Source organism: Paramisgurnus dabryanus, chromosome 24 (genome assembly GCF_030506205.2).
Source record: "Paramisgurnus dabryanus chromosome 24, PD_genome_1.1, whole genome shotgun sequence".
NCBI lineage: Eukaryota > Metazoa > Chordata > Actinopteri > Cypriniformes > Cobitidae > Paramisgurnus > Paramisgurnus dabryanus.
Window position 1 is genome coordinate 28,467,208 of NC_133360.1, and position 22,218 is coordinate 28,489,425.

Sequence of the window (22,218 nt, forward strand, 5' to 3'; positions counted from 1 at the left end):
GGTTTGGGTCTTACCGTCGCTACCCCTTGAGGTGGCTGCAGGGACCTCCAATCCTGGGGCCACAGTATCAATAGAAACAGGGGCTGGCAGCCTAGAGAGTGCATCCACATTTTTATTCGCCGCACCTGGGCGGTATCTGACCTCAAAGTCAAACATTGCCAACTCGGAAGCCCAACGGTGTTCTGTAGCTCCTAACTTCGCGGTCTGCAAATAACTCAATGGATTATTGTCGGTAAAGACAACAAACTTTGCACCTAGAAGATACTCTCTAAACTTGCTAGTTACAGCCCATTTAAGGGCAAGAAGCTCTAGTTTACGGGAGCTATAGTTGGACATATTCCTCTCTGTCGGTCGTAGGCCCCTACTAGCAAATGCGATGGGCTTCCTCTGTCCATCTTGCTCTTGAGCTAAAACAGCCCCAAGTCCAGCATGGCTTGCATCAACTTCCAAGACGAACGGTTTTGTGAAATCAGCATATGCTAATACAGGAGCGCTAATCAGGTGAGCTTTCAGAGTCTGAAAACTCTCTTGGCACTCTGCAGTCCAGCTATCTCCCAATGCCTTGACCCGGGACTTAGACTTAAAGCTTGTCTCTATCTGCGCCACCAGTCTATGCAAGGGGGCCGCCATCTTTGCGAAACCCTCCACGAAACGACGGTAATACGATGCAAACCCCAAAAAAGATCTTAATTCCTTGGTAGTGGTTGGCTGTCTCCATTCTGCGACTGCTTTGACCTTGTCCGGGTCGGTGGCCACCCCCGAGGCAGAAACCACATGTCCCAGATATTTTACTTCTCTTTGAAAAAATTGGCATTTCGATGGCTTTAACTTAAGGTGGTTACTATGTAGACGATTAAAGACGAGTTCCAAGCGCTTCAAGTGCTCGTCAAAGGAGGTTGAAAAGATGATTATATCGTCTAAGTACAGTAGAAGTGATTGAAAGCTTTGATCTCCAAAGATCCTCTCCATCAGCCTCTGGAATGTACTCGGTGAGTTACAAAGGCCAAACGGCATACGGTTAAACTCAAAAAGTCCGAATGGTGTACAAAATGCTGTCTTGGCCCTGTCCACTTCTGCCACTGGCACTTGATTGTAACCACTGGCAAGGTCCAAAGTTGAAAACCACTTGGCTCCAGTCAATGCATCCAAGGACTCGTCTATGCGAGGAAGGGGATAAGCGTCCTTCCTTGTCTTTGCGTTCAAGAGCCGATAGTCAACACATAGTCTCAGGTCTCCCCCTTTCTTTTGCACGATCACTATGGGCGATGAATAAGGACTCGAACTAGGTTGCACAATTCCTGTCTCCAACAGTTGCTGGATATGGGCTTTAACTTGATCATACTGGGAAGGGGGCAGTCGGCGATATCTCTGCCTAATGGGAACATTATCGGTAAGATGGATCTGGTGTTCTACCAAAGTGGTACACCCTATATCACCCTCTCCCTGACTAAAAACATTACTGTGGCTTTGTAATAACATTTTTACTTGATGTTCCTGTTCTACAGATAAAGTTGGCCAGGACATGTTAGAAAAATCAACCGGAGGGGTGGCTTTCATCTCTGCTGACTGGACTATGGCGACCTGTTCCCCACCACACCCTTCCACGATATTCACTGAGCACCCTGAAGACATAACCTGAACAATATGGAGCATACCCAAACTGGTGTGCGGTTGCAGCCACACATCTTGTAAACTCACATTAGTAACTGGGATTTCTACTACCCCACTCTTCACTGATAGTAAGGCCCTAGAGATAAGGATGCCCTCTGGCAACTGGTTTCCTTCTGTGGGTGGCTCCAATAACACAGAATGAAGTGAAATGTTAGCAGCACTAGGACAAACTATAGGGATGAGTTTCAAAGACCCAGAAGGAATAAGTACTGCAGAACTCTGAACTCTAGCCTTCCCTAAACACCCTTTACTATGAAGGTTCTCAAGGGACTGGCATGTAGAAAATGCCTGTCGCCAAACCTGGTTAGCTTTATACATAGAAGGGGCCTGGACTAAGGCTGACTGCATGTCAGCAAACAATTCTTTATAAAAGCTTTGAATGATGTTCATGCCTAATAACCCGGGGACTGCCCGCTTCTGTTGCTGAGTAAACGGATCAGTTGGATCACGCACTACTAAAATACCCATGCTAGGGGAGGTTTTACCTAACACGGTCACATCTAGTTCCAGATAACCTGAGTATGGAATTTCATACCCATTAGTGGCTCGTAACTGTAGCCAGCTGCAGGGTTTAAGAGACTCCTCACATGATTGAAAATTTTCCCAAAAACATGTTTCTGTTATTGTAGAGACCATAGAGCCCGTGTCCAGCAAACATGCAATTACTTTTCCCCCCATCGCGACATGAACCACTGGACACTGGCCTATGAGATGGGGCTTACTATCAACAGTTAAGTGACAAGAGCCTACTTGAGCCCCTCCTGGTGTTTGGCTCTCCACACCAGAGGGCGCTAGTTTTCCTGCAACTGCAGAGAAGCGGATGATTCCACTAGCTGATTTTGAGCTACCGCCCTCTGCCCCACCTGGTTTACAACATTATCAGAGTTTGGGTCAATACGGCAGTATCTGGCAATGTGGCCTGCCCTATTACAACGAATACAAATCGGCTTCCCATCCGACTGAAAACGGTAGGGTTTAGACTGGCCCCCTCCACCCCTTGGGTTACCCTGTGGGCGAGATGAATTTAATTGTGACAAAATGGCATCTAATTGGGTCTGCTGGCGCCGAAGGCATTCCTTTAACTCAGTCATTTCGGTATTGACTACAGATATTGCGTTAGAATCTGCCCCCCGACTACACCCCTCGGATACATAAGTATCAAAAGAAAAAGCTCTAGGTCTCATACTCATCCCTTGTTTTCCCTCCTCCCCCCATTTAATGGCTATGCTACGGAGTGAAAGAAAACTCATTTGAGGGTCAAGCGCGAGCCTTCTTTTTAATTCCCTTCTCAACATGTCATCGTTTACGTTCTCAGCAAATTGGTCACGTAACACCAGGTCGTGATTTAAAATTCCACCAGGTGTCTTTTTTATTACCGCATCCATTAACGACTTTAAAGCATGAGAGAAATCACGTAAGGATTCCCCCTCTTTCTGATGCCGCTGGAAAAACGACAACTGTGCAGCCACATAGGATTGAGAGCAACTGAAATTTTCAGTGAGAATTTTAAAAATCTTCTCAGCGGTATCTCTATTTGAAACTTCATGAAACTCAACTTCTGCTTTTGCTCCCCCCTCAAGATGATCATACAGGAACAATACTTGTTCAGCGTTAGACATAGGCCTAACCTCAAGGCATCTACGGGCCTCACTGACCCATTGATCTAAAGTGATTAGGTCAACCGACAGTTTACCCGTAAATTTGGAACATTTACGCTCTCGCGGAACATAAACATAACGTGCAGGAGTCACAGTATACCCCAATGCATTATTAGATACAGACTGTTCTGAATCGGTAGAGGCAGCTGTTATACCAGGCTCACTATTAACAGTGGCAGCATCAATACCTCTATTTCTGTCTTGTCCCTGTGTTTTCAATTGTTCATTTTCCGTCTGCAGCTGTCGAATTTGATCCATCAGCTCCTGTAATTCTGTCATACCTTGTGGGGACGACATTGTCTTGGGTAGTCTTCAACAAACACTTGTTGACAAATCTCCGGCGACGTTCCCTTTGGCAGTGGTGAACTGCCGCTTTTTCCCCCAAAACAACAACCCTGTACCTCCAAGTACAACAACAATCAATTAATACACCCCCAAAAAAAAGAGAAAGAAAAAAAATAAAAGGAAAGAAAAACCCTATGTAACCAGCCTTAGCACGCGCTGCCGACTACGCCAGATGTAACAAAGTTACTTTTGCTTATTAACCTTACCCAGTTTTCTTCACAGGTTTCTTAAAGAATTCAAAACAAAAGAATGTTCAAGACTGGTATACAAAGGGTACAAAACAATTTATTAACATCAATGATATTATTACAAGGTTAAAAATTGGCAAACCATACCATTCCCAGGCACACACCGGACCAACCGTAAAGCCCCATGTTAGAATCTAATTCTTAATCACTGGGGAAAACTTTAACTGAACAGGCCAGAAAACAAACAGTGTGTTATACAATGGAAAAACCCAGACACATAGCATTTCTATAATATGCATTGTATATATTTAACCTTAAGGACAGGATGAGCTTGTCATCAAAATATATGATTAGAGAAAATGCCACCATGAAAAGGATTATCAAAACCATGTGAACATATAATGTGAATTAAACAGGATATATAGATATATATTTGGTTTGCTTACAAGTTAACTAGTGGGTGTGGGAAAGGTACATCTTTTAGATTCTTACAATGGCCCCTTTGATACACGATAGTGGATCACATCTGATCCCACACACCTATATCAGAATAGAAATGCATTCGCTTCATGTTTGAAAATCACAATTTGCATCATAGGTCATTTGGGTTCACCTTCTATGGTCGAGTTATCACTAATCCATTTACTCCAGATATATTATTTATGGCATGCACAGTTAATGTTACCCTCAATTTCTCACGGCATATAACAGGGTTATGGTACACATCTGGAAAGCACTGGTTTCATATACTTTAAGAAAATATTCTTCCCAGTTGTCAAATTGTTACAAATAGCAATTTCCTACATAACCCTTTTTTCCCCAAGAAACCATTTATCTATGTATTTTTCTTTAAACTTTCAGATCATCATCATTCAAAATAAACATATACCACAGCATATGATCTACGAATCGCTTTTGCAGGGTTGGTTGTGTGATGGTTTCGTTGTCTTCCATTCTCTTTGCTCTGCTTTCACAATGTGCTCGCTGAAGATGATGAAAGCTTCGGTCACTGTACACGGTTCGAATCCTTCTGGCAGTTGAGCTTCCAGCAAGATCTCTCACTCGTTGTTCTCCGTTGATCTCCGTGAATAGCAGTCGTTGTTTGGGTTTGTCTCCGGTGTCCTGATCCATGGCAGAGTGGTGTTTCAGCCTCGAGGCATGAATCCACTGCGGCTGATGATCAGTCAGAACCCCGGTCCTGGTGATAGCAATCACCTTGGCTGGGCCGTAGTAGTTTGGCTCTCCAACCCTTGTCGGTTTCAGACTCTTAATTAGAACACTCTGTCCCGGAGCAAAAGAATGAGTAGGGTTTTCTGAGGGGGGAGATAAAGAAACATTAGCACAGATAGAGTTCAATTTCTCAATTATGGACACCACGTAGTCTTCCTGTATCAGCTCCAGGTCACCTGGTGAAGAAATGCCAGCACGGCCTTTCACCCAAGGGGTGGGGAAAGGCCTGCCCATTAGTCTTTCAAATGAAGATAATTATTTGGTTGAAGATGGAATCATTCTTATTTTTGATAATAAAGCAGATAGCAAAATTACCCATTTCTTTCCCGTTTCTAACGCAGCTTTGGTTATCGTCTGTTTAATTTTCGCATCCGTTCTCTTTATGACAGCTGCTAATTGTAGGTGATACGGGATATTAAAATGCCAATCAATATACAACGCTTTAGCTAAGAGCTACGTTACTCTGGACACAAAAGGTGTCCCTTTGTCAGATTCCGTTGTTTTCGGTATGCCAAAACGAAGAATAATTTCCTTTTGTCATAAATTTTAACTACAGTTTGCGGATCCTCTTTATGATAAAAAATATATTTTAGATTTCCAACCGGCGACATGCGTGTGAAATCAATCTGATCATGTTAACAAGGTGCCTCGGGGTGTGGCAACGCATCTTTTTGTTTTTCGAGGCGGGTTCACTTTTGCACAGGTTAGACATGAGTTGAAAATCAAATTTGTTGGTTTTCTTTACATCTGCAATATAATAAAATTGATTTATTGCATTAGTCAACTTTTTCTACAGGTATGTGATAGATCATGGTAATATCTTATTAAAATTACCAGTCCCAGTTTTGAAAGTGCTACTCCCTCTCTCTCGTCTCTCATGACTCCCTTCTCATCTGGTACACGCTTGCTTCAGTGTTCGAGGTCACTCTGCGTCGGTTGACTCTGTTAAATTTTTTATTTATGTCAATATCATATATGTTAGTCACTTGCACAGCCATAGCAAGGTCTGTTTTGACATCATACTCAAATAGTCATTCAATTTGAGCTTGAGCTGCTGCTTTGGCAGCTTCCTCTTCTCTTCTTGTTTCCCACAGATCATTTCCTGATCCATGACTTTTTACTCTCACTATTGCCACTTCAGACGGTAGCTGTACTGCTTTTGTGAACCGTCCTATCAAATTTAAATGAATTATTATGAATTTTTAAATGAAAGGGACTTACCATCTGTTGTCTTAAAATCTCAGGCTTCCCATGTTTTTACAAAATTTAGAGTTGTGTAGATTGTGGCTTTTCTTTCATTAGCTCCTAAGCTCGTATTAGAGTTATCAATTCTTCAGCTTGTGCTGAGTTGTATTTTAGAGCAAAGGCTTCTATAACCTCACCAGTATCCGACACCACAGCATAACCACACAGGTAGACACTGTCCGATGGCTTTGCATATGAGCCATCCATATAGATCTGACCCCCCCATCTAGGGGCGAGTCCATTTAATCGGCCCTAGAGGAACAGGAAGTGGTCAATTCAAAATGCAGTTATGTTTTAGATCGTGCTCAGTCATGTCTACCAGTCCCAAAACTCCCATCAAAAGTGGAATTAATGTTAAAAGTGGGCTGGATCGTTACATTTTTGGTTGCCAACAGTGTCTCATACCCAGATCGCCTCTGTGCCGTCCTGTGTTGTGTAAAAATGTACCTACTTGATATAATGTGTAGAGTCATTGACTGTGACAGCCTCGTTCTCTCAGCCACCTGTACAGACAGAACATCAGCAGCCACTGCATAAAGACATTTCAGGCATACCTGTAACTACATTATCTAGTTTTCTAAACAGATATGCCACTGGCCTATAAGTGCAACCTTGTTGTTGCCAAAGGATACCCAGAGCCACACCCTTCGCCTCTCTCGCATGCAGGTGAAAAGTCTTTGCATAGTTCGATGGCCCAGAGCTGGGGCCGTAGTAATGGCGTGTTTCAGTGCCATGAAATGAGTCTCTGCTTTATTAGTCCAGCATATCAGTGATGCAGGCGATGCCTTGTGATCAATCATACTCCGCAAATGTCTGTCATGGGCAGCACACTCAGGTTTCCATGAGCGACAAAAGTTTATGAACCCCAGAAAACTTTGGAGCTGTTACACAGTTCATGGGAATTTCATCTTCCGGATCAGTTCAATCTGATCTGTGGAGGGTTTTTTTTCGAAGACCTGGCATTATGACGTGACCCAGGTACGAGAACTTTTGCTTGACCCACTGGAGCTTTTCTTTTGATGCTTTGAAACCAGCATTCCCCAGAATATTGCAGACGATAATGGAGGCTTTCTCACAGTTCTTTTCAGTCAGAGCAGAGACCATGATGTCATCAGCATACTGCAGAATGCAAACTGAAGACAGCAAGTCGATCTTTTTTTTTTTTTTTTCATGTCTTTTTCACCGCAGCGGAGAGGACGGATGGTGATTCAGCATACCCTTCTCAGTATTTGCGCCCCCTATCCTATAAGGCTAGCAGTGGCTGTGCGTCTGGATGCACTGCAACAGAGAGACAAGAGCAGCACACAAATAAATGACAGAAATACTTATGTGTGCATGGTATAAAATTTATGACAGTCGGCACATTTGGAACAATTGGAGACAGAGGAATTATCAGTTTATTGATTGCTCTTAATTCTTGTGTAAGACATCATGTCTTTCCATCAGCATTCACCACCGGGTTGATCGGTGTGTTGTTTGGCGTGTAGATATGAAGACACCTTGGTAAACAAAATTGTGAATAATAGGTTTAATGCCATCTTCCTTTTCTTTTGACAAAGGATATTGTGTAATGTACACAGGTTTTAAGTTTAATTTTGTATGGTTTCATATCAATGAAACCTGTATCTTTGTTTGACTAAGACCATAGGCATGAGTTAATCAAAGTGTCTACATTCTGTGGTATGGGGGGGTTACTGGGTCTTGGTCGGCCTTCTCACTTCCTCCCCCCATAGGCAGAGGATCAATGTATGTCTGTAAACATGACATAAAAGAGAAAACAACATGAGAATCATGAAATTTTGATGTTCCATATTTAAGTTATGCATTATGTCTCGCCCGAGCCAATCAAGACAACCATCTGGTATGATTTGAAATTTGTGTTTTAAATGATTTGACACCTGGAGCTCTTACCTCCAGAGGTGGTGTAATGGGACGGAACATTTCAGTTTCTATAATACCCAAAGAGCAAATTTATCAGTAGTTGGTCCCTCATATTCAGATGAAGACATTAATAATACTTCAGTATCCAAGAGAAATATATGCATTTTACCATTAAATTTAAGAAAGGTTAACTTTCATTATCATTATCAAATATCAAATAAATGTGGACTTCTTCATTGTGTTTTGTTATGCCAGTTTGTCTGGAAATTACTGTCAGATAGTTTCTGATGCACTTGCTGTGGCTGTTGCATTGACTGTCTATGTGATGGCGCCCTTGGATTAAAATTGCGCCCCCTTGGAACGACAGTCACATTGCATGTGGCCCCTTTGTTCGCATACTAACACAGTATATCAAATCTCAGTTTCCTTTCCGGTGCTTGAGCAAGCTGTTTCCCGTTTGATGAGACTTGCCCTGAAAAAATAGCATTTTCAGATAAAACAGAAAAAGTCACCGGATGCATCAGACTCACAAATCAATCTACTCACATCTATATCCAACAGATTAGTGGTTGTAACCTTATGATTTACTCTTGCCTAGGATTCATATTTTTCAACATATTTTTAACAGCGCACTCAGACTTTGTCAATCGGTAGTCTAGAATAAACTCATACTGCTTTCCAACGTGTGCAAAATTTAGAGGCAGTTTCATTTGGTTTTATCTTTCTGTTTAATGCAAACGATAAATACTGGCAAATGCCAAACCGTTTAGAAAAACGCGCATCTGATCAAAAGCATATCCTGATATTCATGATCTTCCCATGTGCCTGGATAACGAGAGGCTGCAGTCCCCTGCTTCCAGTCACATGGTTTTCTCATATCAGACGACGGCACGTATCAATTATGTATTTATTTTTATTTTTGATTTTAATACATCGCTCTCCAATGTTTTCAACAAAATAGCACAAATCTGCCCCTGTGACGTGTGCATACCTCTTGTGAGATTTGTAAAACGTTCACGTATTTTGCTGTGATTTGTGGCAACGGTAAACTTAGGCTGGTAGCCTACTATTCGACATAAAATATGGCGGCGCATCTTGTGTTGGGTTTTTTTTTTGATGTAAAGTTATTAAATTACTAACCGCTAACTTACTGACGTACAGTTCAACATAAAAACCTCTATTATTTGTATACATAAAATCATCAGGCTTTTGCCTGGCCGTGACAGAATCCTCCATCTTCAACACAATGTAAACAAATAATAGCAGCAACAATAATAGACAAACAGCAATAAGCACAAAGCAATGGACAGACACCCGGGTTTTCTGTGCTCCTCCACTCAGCCTCAACCATTGTCCGTACCGTATTAGGAATAGAATTTGGACATTACTTTTGTAAACTATGTCAAATATGCAAACAATCAATTTCAATATATTCAGTAGAATATTAATTTAGTTTTTTTATTCAATATTTTTATTCAAATAGACAATGATCGTTTGATGTTTAATTATTCAGCATTTTTATCAATAATCATTCATTTATCAAATTGTTCTGTTCAAAGTTTGTTTGTTCACAATTTTTTCAATCAGATAGCTTATACAGATGATAGCTTTTTCAATGTTAGTTTTATTTCAAATCAGCTTATTAAAAAATATTGGGCCGCGCTCGATCAATATTTTAATTAAATAATCATTTATCAACACCACGATCCCAAATATACAATGAGCTCAAACATGTATATTTGGTTCGTTTCGTGGGCTGGTAGAATCAACTTCCAGCCCCATGAGGATTTGAATCACCAAATTCCCCCTTTTCACGAAAACGACTTCACTACCTGCCCCAACTGGGCCGAGTAGATTAACCAGTCTTGACTCGAGTCAACAAGATACAGGTCCTCCTAGGACTCAGGGGTAAGCGCTGTATTTCAAATTTATTAGAAATATCACAACACTTACCCCCTTTTTGTAGAGTCCTCCCCGATCTGCGGTGTTCGAAATTCGGTCTCCGGTTCGAGGATGTTCCCCTCTTTCGCCGGACGAGCGCCCAACTGTTAGAATCTAATTCTAAGCAGGTCTAGGAGTATGAGATTTTCTTCTAAGTTCGGTACCTAGGTTGTTAGGTGAGGATCTGAGGTGAGCAGCAGAGAAATCTGATATCAGAGGACCATGAAAGACACTGACACCGAGATGCAGTTTCAATCATAGACAAAATTTTATTAGACATCCTTCACATTATATAGGATACAAAAAGGAAACATTAGTCACCTGGGTTGTCTGGCACAATCTTGTGATCAAAACATTGACGAATACGTCTAGCCAATAATCGTATGATTAATTAAGACAGCTTTGTGTTCAACCTACATAAGGGGAAGTGATACTAAAAACAGGGAAGTAGGGTCTGACACATATTCCCAAAATATCATCCTTGCCCCGACCACAATTAACCAAAGGATATTTTCCAAACATAGCAAATGTAAGATCATTAATCACTGGGGAAAACTTTAACTGAACAGGCCAGAAAACAAACAGTGTGTTATACAATGGAAAAACCCAGACACATAGCATTTCTATAATATGCATTGTATATATTTAACCTTAAGGACAGGATGAGCTTGTCATCAAAATATATGATTAGAGAAAATGCCACCATGAAAAGGATTATCAAAACCATGTGAACATATAATGTGAATTAAACAGGATATATAGATATATATTTGGTTTGCTTACAAGTTAACTAGTGGGTGTGGGAAAGGTACATCTTTTAGATTCTTACACCCCACTATCACACTAGGCACAGTGTAGTAACCACCTCAATCTCAAAAGCACAGCACACCAGTAGAAACTCTAAATTTCATAGTACATGTGAAATCACACCAACGATACGCTTGAGGCTCACTTATGGGCAAGTGCTTCACAATGTCATAATACAGTCTGCCAACCCTCAAAACAAAACAACCCACCCTTCCAAAGAAAAGTAAAACACAATAAACAAACAAATAAACATATACCATAAATCTTGGAGGTACAATATTATTCGTAAAATTACAATAGGGAAAAAGCGGCAATTTCACCCAGGAGCGCTAAGTTGCTTGTGCTAAAGATCCCCACTCTCCGTTGCATAAAGTACTGTGGCCTCACTCGGCTACTAGGCGTCCTTTTTAAAGAACAGAGAGGCTGAAACGTTTCTGTTTGCAGCCGAGAACCACAATCATCATCAGTATGCAGGAAAAGCACCCGCTGCTAAGCTCAACACGTCCCCACGTTCGACTGAGACCACGAGCACCACACTACTCTCGTGATTAGCTCCTCTTGTCCAACTTTAATGTTGTGCTTTACGCAGGAGACAAAGCTTCGGCTTCATTCATAAATAGCTGCTACCTGTTTGCACTTAGTGCACGCTGCATGTATCAATCCAAAACAATTCGTCACCCCCCGCCCTGCTTTATCTACTTCCTAATTCTAAGCCACACCCTCTAGTGCCTTCCCATTATCCTACAGATACTTCATCTGGTCACATATATATAAAAAAAATATTAAAAAACATTATAAAAAATCATATATTCTTAAAAAAAATGTCATATTCATTTCCAGTCCATGCAAAAATTCCAGATTTATACTTTGTTGTTGGACTTTTGGTAATAAGGGAAGTGCTGTACTGGGCTGCGTCTCAATCAGCTTCCTTGTTCAGTATTCAGGGCACTGATCGGGGAGTCGGCCATTTTTAAGGGATGTCTCAACTGCAAAATTATTCCAGTGCACTGGGGCATTTGTTCCCTTAAAATTCCCATAATGCAACACAAAAACAAGTGAGCATCAATGGTTTCTACTTTCCGTTACCGAAATCACGTGACCTTTTCTGAAGCTCTTCAACTGAAATTTCACAAGGCCAACTCAATAAACAAACGTGTCAAACTTTTTGAAAAACAACATTTGTTTTAGTTTTCATATAAAAACACATTGCTAGACAGGAAGGGACCAATCTACTTAATATTTAAATGTAATATTCCTTTAAATTTATGCACGGATATGTAAGAGAATAATAAAAGCGTTTTTCATAAGAGTTTGATTGAGACACACCACTCCCAAAAAAACGACATCTAGCCGATTAGGATATTTCAGCAGGGCATGAATACATATATTTTTGTACATTTCCAAAACTTTTTTATGACATTAAGGATTTATATTCATTAAAGATCTTATAAAAAATTTTGTTTACATTGCGCTGAATGATACAGTATGGCTGTTGTCTTTATACTGACACCTAGTGGCGTGGATGTACCATCAAGCAAACACAATAGTTTCTAGTTCAGATAAATTACTCCAGTCGAAAAGATTGTCTTAAGAGGAAGTACTCATAAAACTGTAAACATGACCATAAAACATGGTGAGCATCCAGTTTGACGGTAACGTTGCACGTCCTATTGGCACAACCTGACGTATGTGGAAGTATTTACAGCAGGTTAGTTTGACAGAGGACAGTACATCCAGTCTTCATTAAAGGTGCATAGCTTTCATATTTGCTGCATGTGACTGGTTAATAAAGTTTGGAATGTGGGCGCATGCCACTGCCATTTTAAAATGATAGGAATTCTGTCTGCGGATCATCCCGGAAAACTGTCCACTAAAACTACAGAAGGTCATTGATCTTTCTGTCTGTCTGTCTGTCTACATGGAATATCTCCACTTTAAATCTCCACCTTCATCATGCAATAATCCTCCTCACTTTTAAATTCAATATAATATTTTATTTATTTATGTGTCTTAACTAGATTAGGATTTAGACGAATGGCTGGGGTTTTTTATTTGAGGGCGATCGAGGAGAAAGCATGATTTAACAGACGGACCAGAGAGCCGCATGACAGTGGGCCATGTGCCCCTGTATAAGCACTTATATAATTTTGCCTCCCTGCAGCAGATGATTCATGTCTGAACATGCATGAACAGATTCATAAGCTTGGCTTGTGAATCATAATCCTTCCAGCACATCCAGCATGAAACGATACTCATCTCAGGTCAAACAGGTGCAGGTACAGTAAATTTTTCCATTCAGAGGCAAATGCTGGATGAGCGTCTTTGCTATGTCCAGCTTGTCTCTGGGTGTGCAAATCAGTTTTTGAATCAGCAGCTCGGCATGCAAACGTATGCAAATGCGCGGTAGTGTGAGCTCTTGGTAAATCAGTTTGGCTGAATTGTTGTCGATTGAGTACGGAGTTTGTTCATATTCGTGATTTGTGGATTATTTGGGGAGACCAACATTAATCACAATCACATTAATAAATGCATACACTATAAAACCTGAATAGAGCTTAAAAAAAATAATTTGATTGGTAACACCTAAAAAAATGTACGTTTTTTAACTTAACAATTTTACTTAAAGTATTTCACAGCTTCATATGCAGCGACAATTATAAATAGGCCATTGTACTTCTTTTATACCTGAAACATTTTTATTGAACTTAACTGTTGCCCATCCCATATACGGTAAACCTAAGTTTACTTTAATATTTTTAATGTAAATTTTTATCTATTACGACAAACGATATATATTGTTGTAACGTCAGTGTTTTGCATGTGAATTCTTACCTAATCATGAGAAATTATACATCGCTTGAAAGTTCTAAGAGTTTAGTTTTCATTTATCATCAGCATTTTGGGGAAATTTTGACGTAGTGAGAGTCAGTTTCTAAAATGTCACCGGGCCACAGATGGACCCAATTTGTTTTTGCATATGTATAGTACTAATATCCTTTTCTGAAGCTAAACAATCTTGACATACTATATATCACAAGAAAGCTCTCAGAATGTAGTTTTCATATTTCATCTGATAGAAATAATGTAATGACAGTTTTTTAGGAATGCATAATAATGAATATTATATATTCATAACACTATATCCTAGTATAAATCTACAAAAATCTTGACAAAGTATATCATTGGAAAGCTCTAAGAATGTAATTTTCATATTTTATAAACGTTTTAGCAGTAATAATTATGCAGTGACAGTAATTTATTAATTTGTGACATGAGTATGCAGCAAACACTGACACCTAGTGGCCGTTGTTGGTAAAACCACTACAAGTGTGACACAGACCTCATTTTTGTGATATTAACTTGAAATTTGGATCACAACTACTTGAGACTTATGGCTTAAACTTTGTAATTTAATATTTTCAATTCCAGACACTTCAGTGAAAAACTTTAAAGTGTCTTTTATACAACAAGACCAAGATTAGCCTTCTAGACCAAAGTTATATTCATTTGAAGATGCACATTAACTTTTTAAACCCCCCCACACTCAAAAAGAGGGGTGACAGTTAAGGAATTAAAAATCCCAGGTAAATAGCATTAAAGGCGGGGTGAATGACTTTCAGAGATCAATGTTTTCATTTAAAAAAACCTAAACAAACACGCCCCTACTCCAATAAAATCTTGACCTTCTTTTGATAGACCTGCCCCACACATACACAACCCAGGCAACGATGCCGGTTAGTAGACACGCCCCTTACTGCTGATTGGCTACAAGTGTATTTTGGTAGTTGGCCCAACTCCCTTTTCCGAAGTTTAAAAAAAAAATCATGCACCCTGTCTTTAACCTGCACTGTAAAAATAAAAAATGTATAGTTTGTAAATTATTAATTTGGTTCAACTTAAAAAGTAAGTTACCTGGTTGCCTTAAGATTTTGAGTTGATTCAACTTAAAAATATTAGTTAAGTCCAAAGTGTGTGTACAAATGTGTTATCAACTATAATAAGTTGAATTAACTCAAAATTTTAAAGCAACCAGGTAACTTACTGTTATAATTCGAACCAACAAATCTTTTTTTTACAGTGTGTGGTGTGAGTTTGGATGAGGTGGCTTTGCGCTTGTCCAAGCACTGACAGACATGGGAAAGTTTTGAAAATTTGCTTCTGATGTAGTATTATGACAAACTATTTATTACATTGAATTGTCATTTGCACATTCTCAGAAATAAAGGTACACAAGGCAGTACCCCTTTACAAAGTATGCCTTTGTAACTACAAACTGCATATTAGAAAATTCCTTGTGCCCCAGTGTGTTCTCCCAGGACTTTAAAGAACCTTTTCTTCCGGAACATTCTGGTCTCATCAAATCGGGTACTGGGCATCGTTCCAAGCCGTCTGTCTAATGTGGCAATTAATGCTAGATCTGCTCAAATTAGTCTTAAAAAGGTCACTGGAATGTTAAATTGTCCCGACTGCTCATTAAAAGCTTGGACAATTTATTAGCATGGACAGGTTTATAGGTATGTTGTTGGCTACAATCTAGTATAGTCTCAAAATCAAAACACACAAATAAACCTTTACTATGATCACATACTTCTTTTATTTATCTAAAACCTGGGATAAACGGCAGGATTTATGTCATCTTATAAGATCTTTACCTTATCACACTGTGCGACATGGAGCATTGTAAACCTGGGTACGACAATCATGTAAACTTTATGATGATGACACCTATTGAATCGCAGGCTGCGACACGTTAGCGCAACATCATCAGCATGCACTACTGGTAACAAATACTGTACACAGGACGTAGCAGCAAACACACTATGTGTTGATCATGCTGAATTTTTGGCAATGTCAGAACACTATCGTAGGTTATCTTTGGTCGCAAGCTCTGGAAAATGGTCGTCTTTGAACCTCTCTTAATGTGCGACATAGTAGGACCACCAGTGTTGGGAGTAACGCATTACAAGTAACGTGCATTACGTAATATTATTACTTTTCTAAAGTAACAACTAACGCATTACTTTATAAATGTACACAAATGTAATGTTTGAGTTACTTTTTAAAAAAGTTACTTTTCAGTTTAATAAATTATTTAAAAAATAATGTACTGAATTAAACTGAATGAAGTCACGTTTAAGGAACAATTTGAGTCAGAAAACAGAGATGGCAGGCAAGAGCTCGACATTTTTGCGATGGAAATATGCAATATCTGAACGCAGTACTTCTCAATCATAAAACTGAAGATCAAGCCTCAGCCAAGTAAGAAAAAGTAACGCAAAAGTAACGCATGTATTACTTTCCATGAAAAGTAACTAAGTAATGCATAGTTACTTTTTTTGAGGAGTAACTTAATATTGTAATGCATTACTTTTTAAAGTAACTTTCCCCAACACTGAGGACCACAGATTAACTCTTTCCCCGCCATTGACGAGTTAACTCGTCAATTAAGAAAAAACACTTCCTTGCCCATGACAAGTTTTTCCGGCAATCTGTATTTCCGCTATTATCCACCAGGTGGCGCTCTTTCCTAACTTATAAAACCCGGAAGCAACCCTTTAGGCCAAACAGGAAGTACTACGTGTATGTCTCTAAAAACAAAAATGCAATTATCTCAACTTTTAGCTGGGAGGTGACACACGGAATCGTTGAGTGCAGATGTCATAGGGTTTTATTGTAAATAAAACACATCAATCGACCAATCAGAAACAAGACCAACTAACCATTTTATAAATGCATTTCACATTTTAATGTTGCATACTTTTCTCTCAGATGCACACCTAGAATGATGCCTTGTAATGCTGTCTAGGTAGGGAGAATTGAAGATTTTGTTACGGAGCCATCGGTTCAACATCCAAACAAATTTTAATTAGTCTTGTTAATTTTTGACCATAAGCAAAACCTTCTATTGGTGAAGATAACATGATTAATAAAATGTCTTAACTATAGGTTACTGTGCAGGAATCAGTGTTGGGTGTAACTAGTTACTAAGTAATTAGTTACTGTAATTTAATTACTTTTCCTTTGAAAAAGTAAAGTAAGGGATTACTCTTATTTTTCTTGTAATCTAATTACAGTTACTTCTGATGTAACTAAATACTGTGTATGGACTCTAAAACAATTATGTATAGTACTAATACAATAGTGGATTCAACATGGTTTTAGTTTACAATTCTCATTATTAACTGGTTGATTATTATTAGCATTAATATTAATGAGATGTTGGCTGTTTATTTATACTTAATAGCACATATTAATGCCTGATTCTGCAAAACCTTATTCTACATTCTTAACCCTCCCCATTTCTACCAATACTTAAAACTAACAACTTCTTTAGTATTAATAAGCTGTAGTTGGAGTATATTGAGGCAAAAGTAGTTAATAGTTAGTTAATAGAGAGAACTGGACCCTAAAGTGGGACCAGAATAATTGATGTCCTTTTGTATATTATTTCTTCGAGCCATTTCAAGCCTATCCTTGTATCATGTAATAAATATGATTTAGAAAGTAATTAATAAGTAATTAAATACTTTTTGGAGAGAGTAATTTGTAAAGTAATCTAATTACATGATTGAAGATGTAATTAGTAACTAGTAATTAATTACTTTTTTTGAGTAACTTACCCAACACTGGCAGGAATGCATCTGTAAATGTAAATGGTTGTTTCAAAAATCCATGCATTCCTGGGCTATAGCAGTTGTGCATGTCACAGTTTCATGGGTTCATTTTACACCAACTATTTTTAGTAAGTGTGAATACTGTAGATTAACACTATAAGGATCTTTAAGGAATACAATTCTGTCTACTGTGTTCTGTCAAGCTCTGGTTTTGTCGCATTACAAAAACAAATAGTGCCTAAGGGCGTAATATTTCATACAAAAATCCCAACAATTTCTACAAATTCCCACTGAAATCACCATTATTGCAGACAGACTATTGCCTTGAGTCAACATTTACACAATCAAATGCTTGTTTTTTCCAAATGGCAGCTTTACTGGTTTTCGCACAGTACATTCCACACGTTATTGTGGATAAACTGGAGTAGGCTAATACTTCTGTTGACAGATGTTGGCTCCGTTACCTCCTACCATAGTCCAGCTCGGCTGGCAGGACGCCTCACATTCACAACCTGTTGATAGCCCAATGGAATGTTCAGATTCTTGATTTTCCTTTGATGCTAAATTTAAACATACTTTCCGGTAAAATGCATGCAGACGGGTCATGTTTTATGGCATAATATATTGACAGATGAAAACAGCCTGGTTTGTTCCTTCGTGAAATTAAACTTTGCATGCATGCCTACCATAAACTAAAATTATTAGACTTGGCCCTGATTCTTTTCCCATTGGGAGGGTTGGTATTTGAAACATAAAACACACTCTTGTTCTACAAAACAGTGATTTTGGATAATCATTGCCCTTCTTACATTTCTGTGAAGTAAAGGAAACTTTGTTTGTACCTTGGGTTTTTCATATTGAAACAAAAGAATGGCTCATTTAGTAAACCAGCACAAAAGGTCTTGGGTTTGATTCCCATTAAATGCTTTTGGATAAAGCGTCTGCCAAATGCATAAATATAAAATAATTAAAATTTGAATTATACGTGCAGCTAGGTTTCACTTTCAAAGACAATTTGCTCATCACTAGCTTCTCATAGTTTGCAAGCCATTCATAGTTTGCATGAACAAATAGGAGCTGAGATAATATTCAAACCATATTCAACCAAGCGAAGCAAGAAACCACAAAGCCATGCACTAAAGGCCTGCGCACCTATGGTGCAAGGATGATGAGACGTGCATTTCACCAAAGGTGTATTTCAACCGTGCAAGCCAAGCTCAGTCAGTTTAAAATGACTCGGACATTTTCAGCAAACGTAACCACATATTCAAATAGGTTGTTACTAAGCATAAAAGTCAAGAATTCATTTATTAAAAGCTCGATCTGCCACCATTCTGAATGTCAACATTGAAAGATCTTTGGTGACCACAGCCACAGAGTTTCAGACAGATCACACCTTTAGGTTTTATTCTTGTAGATCAACCAGTATAGAAATACATCTAGTTTGTTATTCATCAATTAGCTTCTGTAAAGTTTTGACACAATGTAAAAGTTGCCTCCAAACACATGAACTTTGTAATTTAAAAAAATAAAACGGTGTGCACACACACACACACACACACACACACACACACAAATCATTTTGTTTATAGCAGGCGTCAAATCTGCACGTACCTTTATGCATTTGTTCTACCGTTATCGCTGTGACCTTTTTTTGCGCACACTTCCTTTAGATAAGAGCACATGTTGAGTTATCTGAAAATGGCCGGCCGTATATCTGCTCGTGTGTTACATTCCCTTTTTCAGTGCTAATCTGAAAAGCTTTCAACCCGTTATTGTGTGACCTCTTCACAAGTGCCGGGCGGTCACTGATTTCAAGCTGAAGTGTTTTCTTGCATAAGGTAAGCTCATGCAACGGCATACGTCACTTGTAATGTCAGATTGTATGGTGGCTGGTGTTAACAAGCTGTTATCTTTCTGTTGTGTATGCAAGGGATTTCCACTCGGGAATTGAAACGAATGCAATATCCAAATTAGTTTGTTGGGAGTGTTGTGGGTTTTTTGTCCTACATGTACACCTGTATACAGTACCATTCAGAAGTTTTAAAACATGTTTGCCAATAAGAGTTCATAACAGATGTATACTTCATCAATATTCAGTATTGAAATCATCTTCGGTTGCGATGCGTTCCTTGATATCGGTCTTGAAAAGGCGACCTTGGAAGAACGAACTCAGAAGGTTGTTTTGCCGCAATGACTTTTGGGTCGTAAAGCGATTTCAGCGTGCAAGTCTGCACTCGATGCATCCTCGATATCAAGAACACATCCGGGTATTTTCATGCGTCCTCTGTACTTGCGTTCTTGAGAATTGAACTTCGGTGGTTAATGATGACGTAGAGTGAGAAGACAAGGACGCAAGATCCCTGAAGAACCCATATTGAGAAACAGCCTTTGCTTTTACTCGCTTCGTTCGCACGTGAAAGCCGCACTTGAAATTGTAGTCATCCGAGATATTCATGAGGAAATTCGCATCATGGGAGGGGCTTCTGTGACTCCGCTCACTCCCTGTAATCACGTCACTACTAGAGCAAGATCCTGATTGGTTAACGCGGTGCGAATAGCTAGCAAATTTTAGATTTTTCAACTTGCACGTTTCCCGTGGTAACACTCAATTTGCATGAAATGTGCGGTCTGCGCCATTCACACCGGTCCATTCATGCGTACTTGACCGTTCGCGTCTTTGCATTGACTTAACATGTATATCACTCGTGCATGCCGCCTCTTCTGCGTTTGGTGTGAATGCCATGTAAGGGTTTGTAAACTTTATTTTAGTGCACCATATATAATTTTTAGACGCTGACAAAATGTACTTTATATGTGCATTGAAATACACACACTGTTCATTTTGATTTGTTTTTCTAAGTTATGTCAACTTTTCACTTTTCAGTCAAAACTTTAAAAAAGTAAGTTGAACTGATCTGCACAATTAAGTTGTTAAAATGCTGCATTTTTTTAACCAAATAATCGATGACTGATCCTGCACTGCACATTTTGTTCAATCATGTTACTTTCCTAAACATATGCATGAGATTGATTTTTCGCAGGGGATCTACATAGAATTTAGCGATTTTAAAGAAGACAATTGTTGACAATTTTTAAACATGCAAATGTTGTGGAAAATCCTGGTGTTGGTTTTGCAGGGGTTTACATCACCAACATACTCAAAGTCTAAGTGCACAGATGCAAATACTGTATTGTCAAAGAAATTCAGACAGGTGTTCAATCAAACATAATTCTTACATGTCTATGGACACTCGTTTCAGCTTTCTTACAGTGTAATATCGAATGCACATAAAATAATGATAAAGCATTAACACCCAATCAAAATCCATTAAGTCTTCCTTGTTTTCTTAATCATTGTGACAGGCACATGGCATTTGTTTGTTTTGGTGTGGCATGATGTGTTCTTCATGCTCATGTATTGACCCCACCCCTGTTGCTCTCACCATTTGCTCCCATATTTATTGGTTTTTGATGTCTTGTGCCGCTTCATTTTGTAACTTTGTGACCTTGTGAAGATTGTCAGTGAAGTCAAGTCTAGTTAAGTCAAGATTGTATTGTTTTACCCCCTTGTGGGCTTTTGTTTTGTCCCATATACACAACTTCCAGGATGGCAAGCGGCACTGTCCCGCCCGCACGTCCGCTTCTGCGACCTTTTTCTGGGCTCAAGAGGTCCTGAGATCCGGCCACAACCAAGACAACATGTGTTTTTTTAGGTGGTTTATCATATGAAAATCAACATAAATAATAATATTTGTCACAAACAGCAGCATTTTATGTAACTTCAAAGGGTTTTCTGTAAAATTATATAAAGATATTGCATTTTTTCCACTGTATGTGGGTATGGGGTCACTTCAAATGTTTTTTAGGCGGAAATTGAATGCAAAAAGGGTAATATTACAAAGCCTTTAAGGGGACATGGAGCAAAAAATGAATAAAGTTTAGTTTCGCGTGCACATGTGAAACTACCGTGTGCTCACGTGAAACTTTTGTGTGCGCACGTGAAACTATTGCGTGCGCACGTGAAACTACCGCGTTTAGTTTTGCATGCTCATGTGAAACTTTTGCGTGCGCACATGAAACTTTCACATAAAGGGTATTATTATGGAGGCCCTAAGAGGACATTGAGCAAAAATTTAAATTAAATAAAGTTTAATGATAGTTTCACATGTGCGCGATAGTTTCACATGCGCACACGAAAGTTTCACATGAGCACACGAAACTAAACTTTAAAAAAATGTCTGCACATGAAGGTTTTGCGTGAGCATATGAAACTAAACTTTAGATTATTTTTTTACTCCAATGTCACCTTAGGGGCTCGGTATATCATTCCTCCCTTCAGTTGGAATATAATAACTTTTGCATAGATTATGATAGAGAAATTTCCTTTTCTTCTAAGATCTGAAATCACCTGGAATCAAACAAAACTCTCTGCAGGTTTCACGGCCACTCAGGGCCAGAGTTATACACTTTCAACTACAGACTTTTGAAAAAAATCAAAAAGCGCCTATTTACTTTTGTGTTTATTGGAGGACTGACAACACATATAACCATATTTAGCTCTTTTAATAGAGTTTTATAAAATTTGGAGGGGTTTCCTGTAAAATGACATAAAAATTTTACATTTACTCCACTGTA

The 22,218-nt window shown here is 39.0% G+C and overlaps 1 protein-coding gene across 4 annotated transcripts; it reads right to left on the minus strand.

The window, feature by feature from the left end:
• Window positions 1-1,629: 1,629 nt before the first annotated feature.
• LOC135741152 (uncharacterized) lies at window positions 1,630-10,986 on the minus strand. Of its 4 annotated transcripts, XM_073813529.1 has the most exons (3): window positions 10,172-10,986; window positions 5,927-7,615; window positions 1,630-5,175 (listed from the first exon to the last, which is right to left on the minus strand). In XM_073813529.1, the coding sequence occupies exon 3, from the start codon at window positions 3,624-3,626 to the stop codon at window positions 2,463-2,465; it is 1,164 nt and encodes a 387-aa protein (XP_073669630.1). In that variant the 5' UTR covers window positions 3,627-5,175; window positions 5,927-7,615; window positions 10,172-10,986; the 3' UTR covers window positions 1,630-2,462. The 4 variants fall into 3 exon arrangements, with proteins under 4 accessions (XP_073669630.1, XP_073669629.1, XP_073669628.1 ...); XM_073813527.1 differs by having other exon boundaries at window positions 1,630-7,615; XM_073813528.1 differs by lacking the exon at window positions 5,927-7,615.
• Between the last annotated feature and the right edge of the window lie 11,232 nt (window positions 10,987-22,218).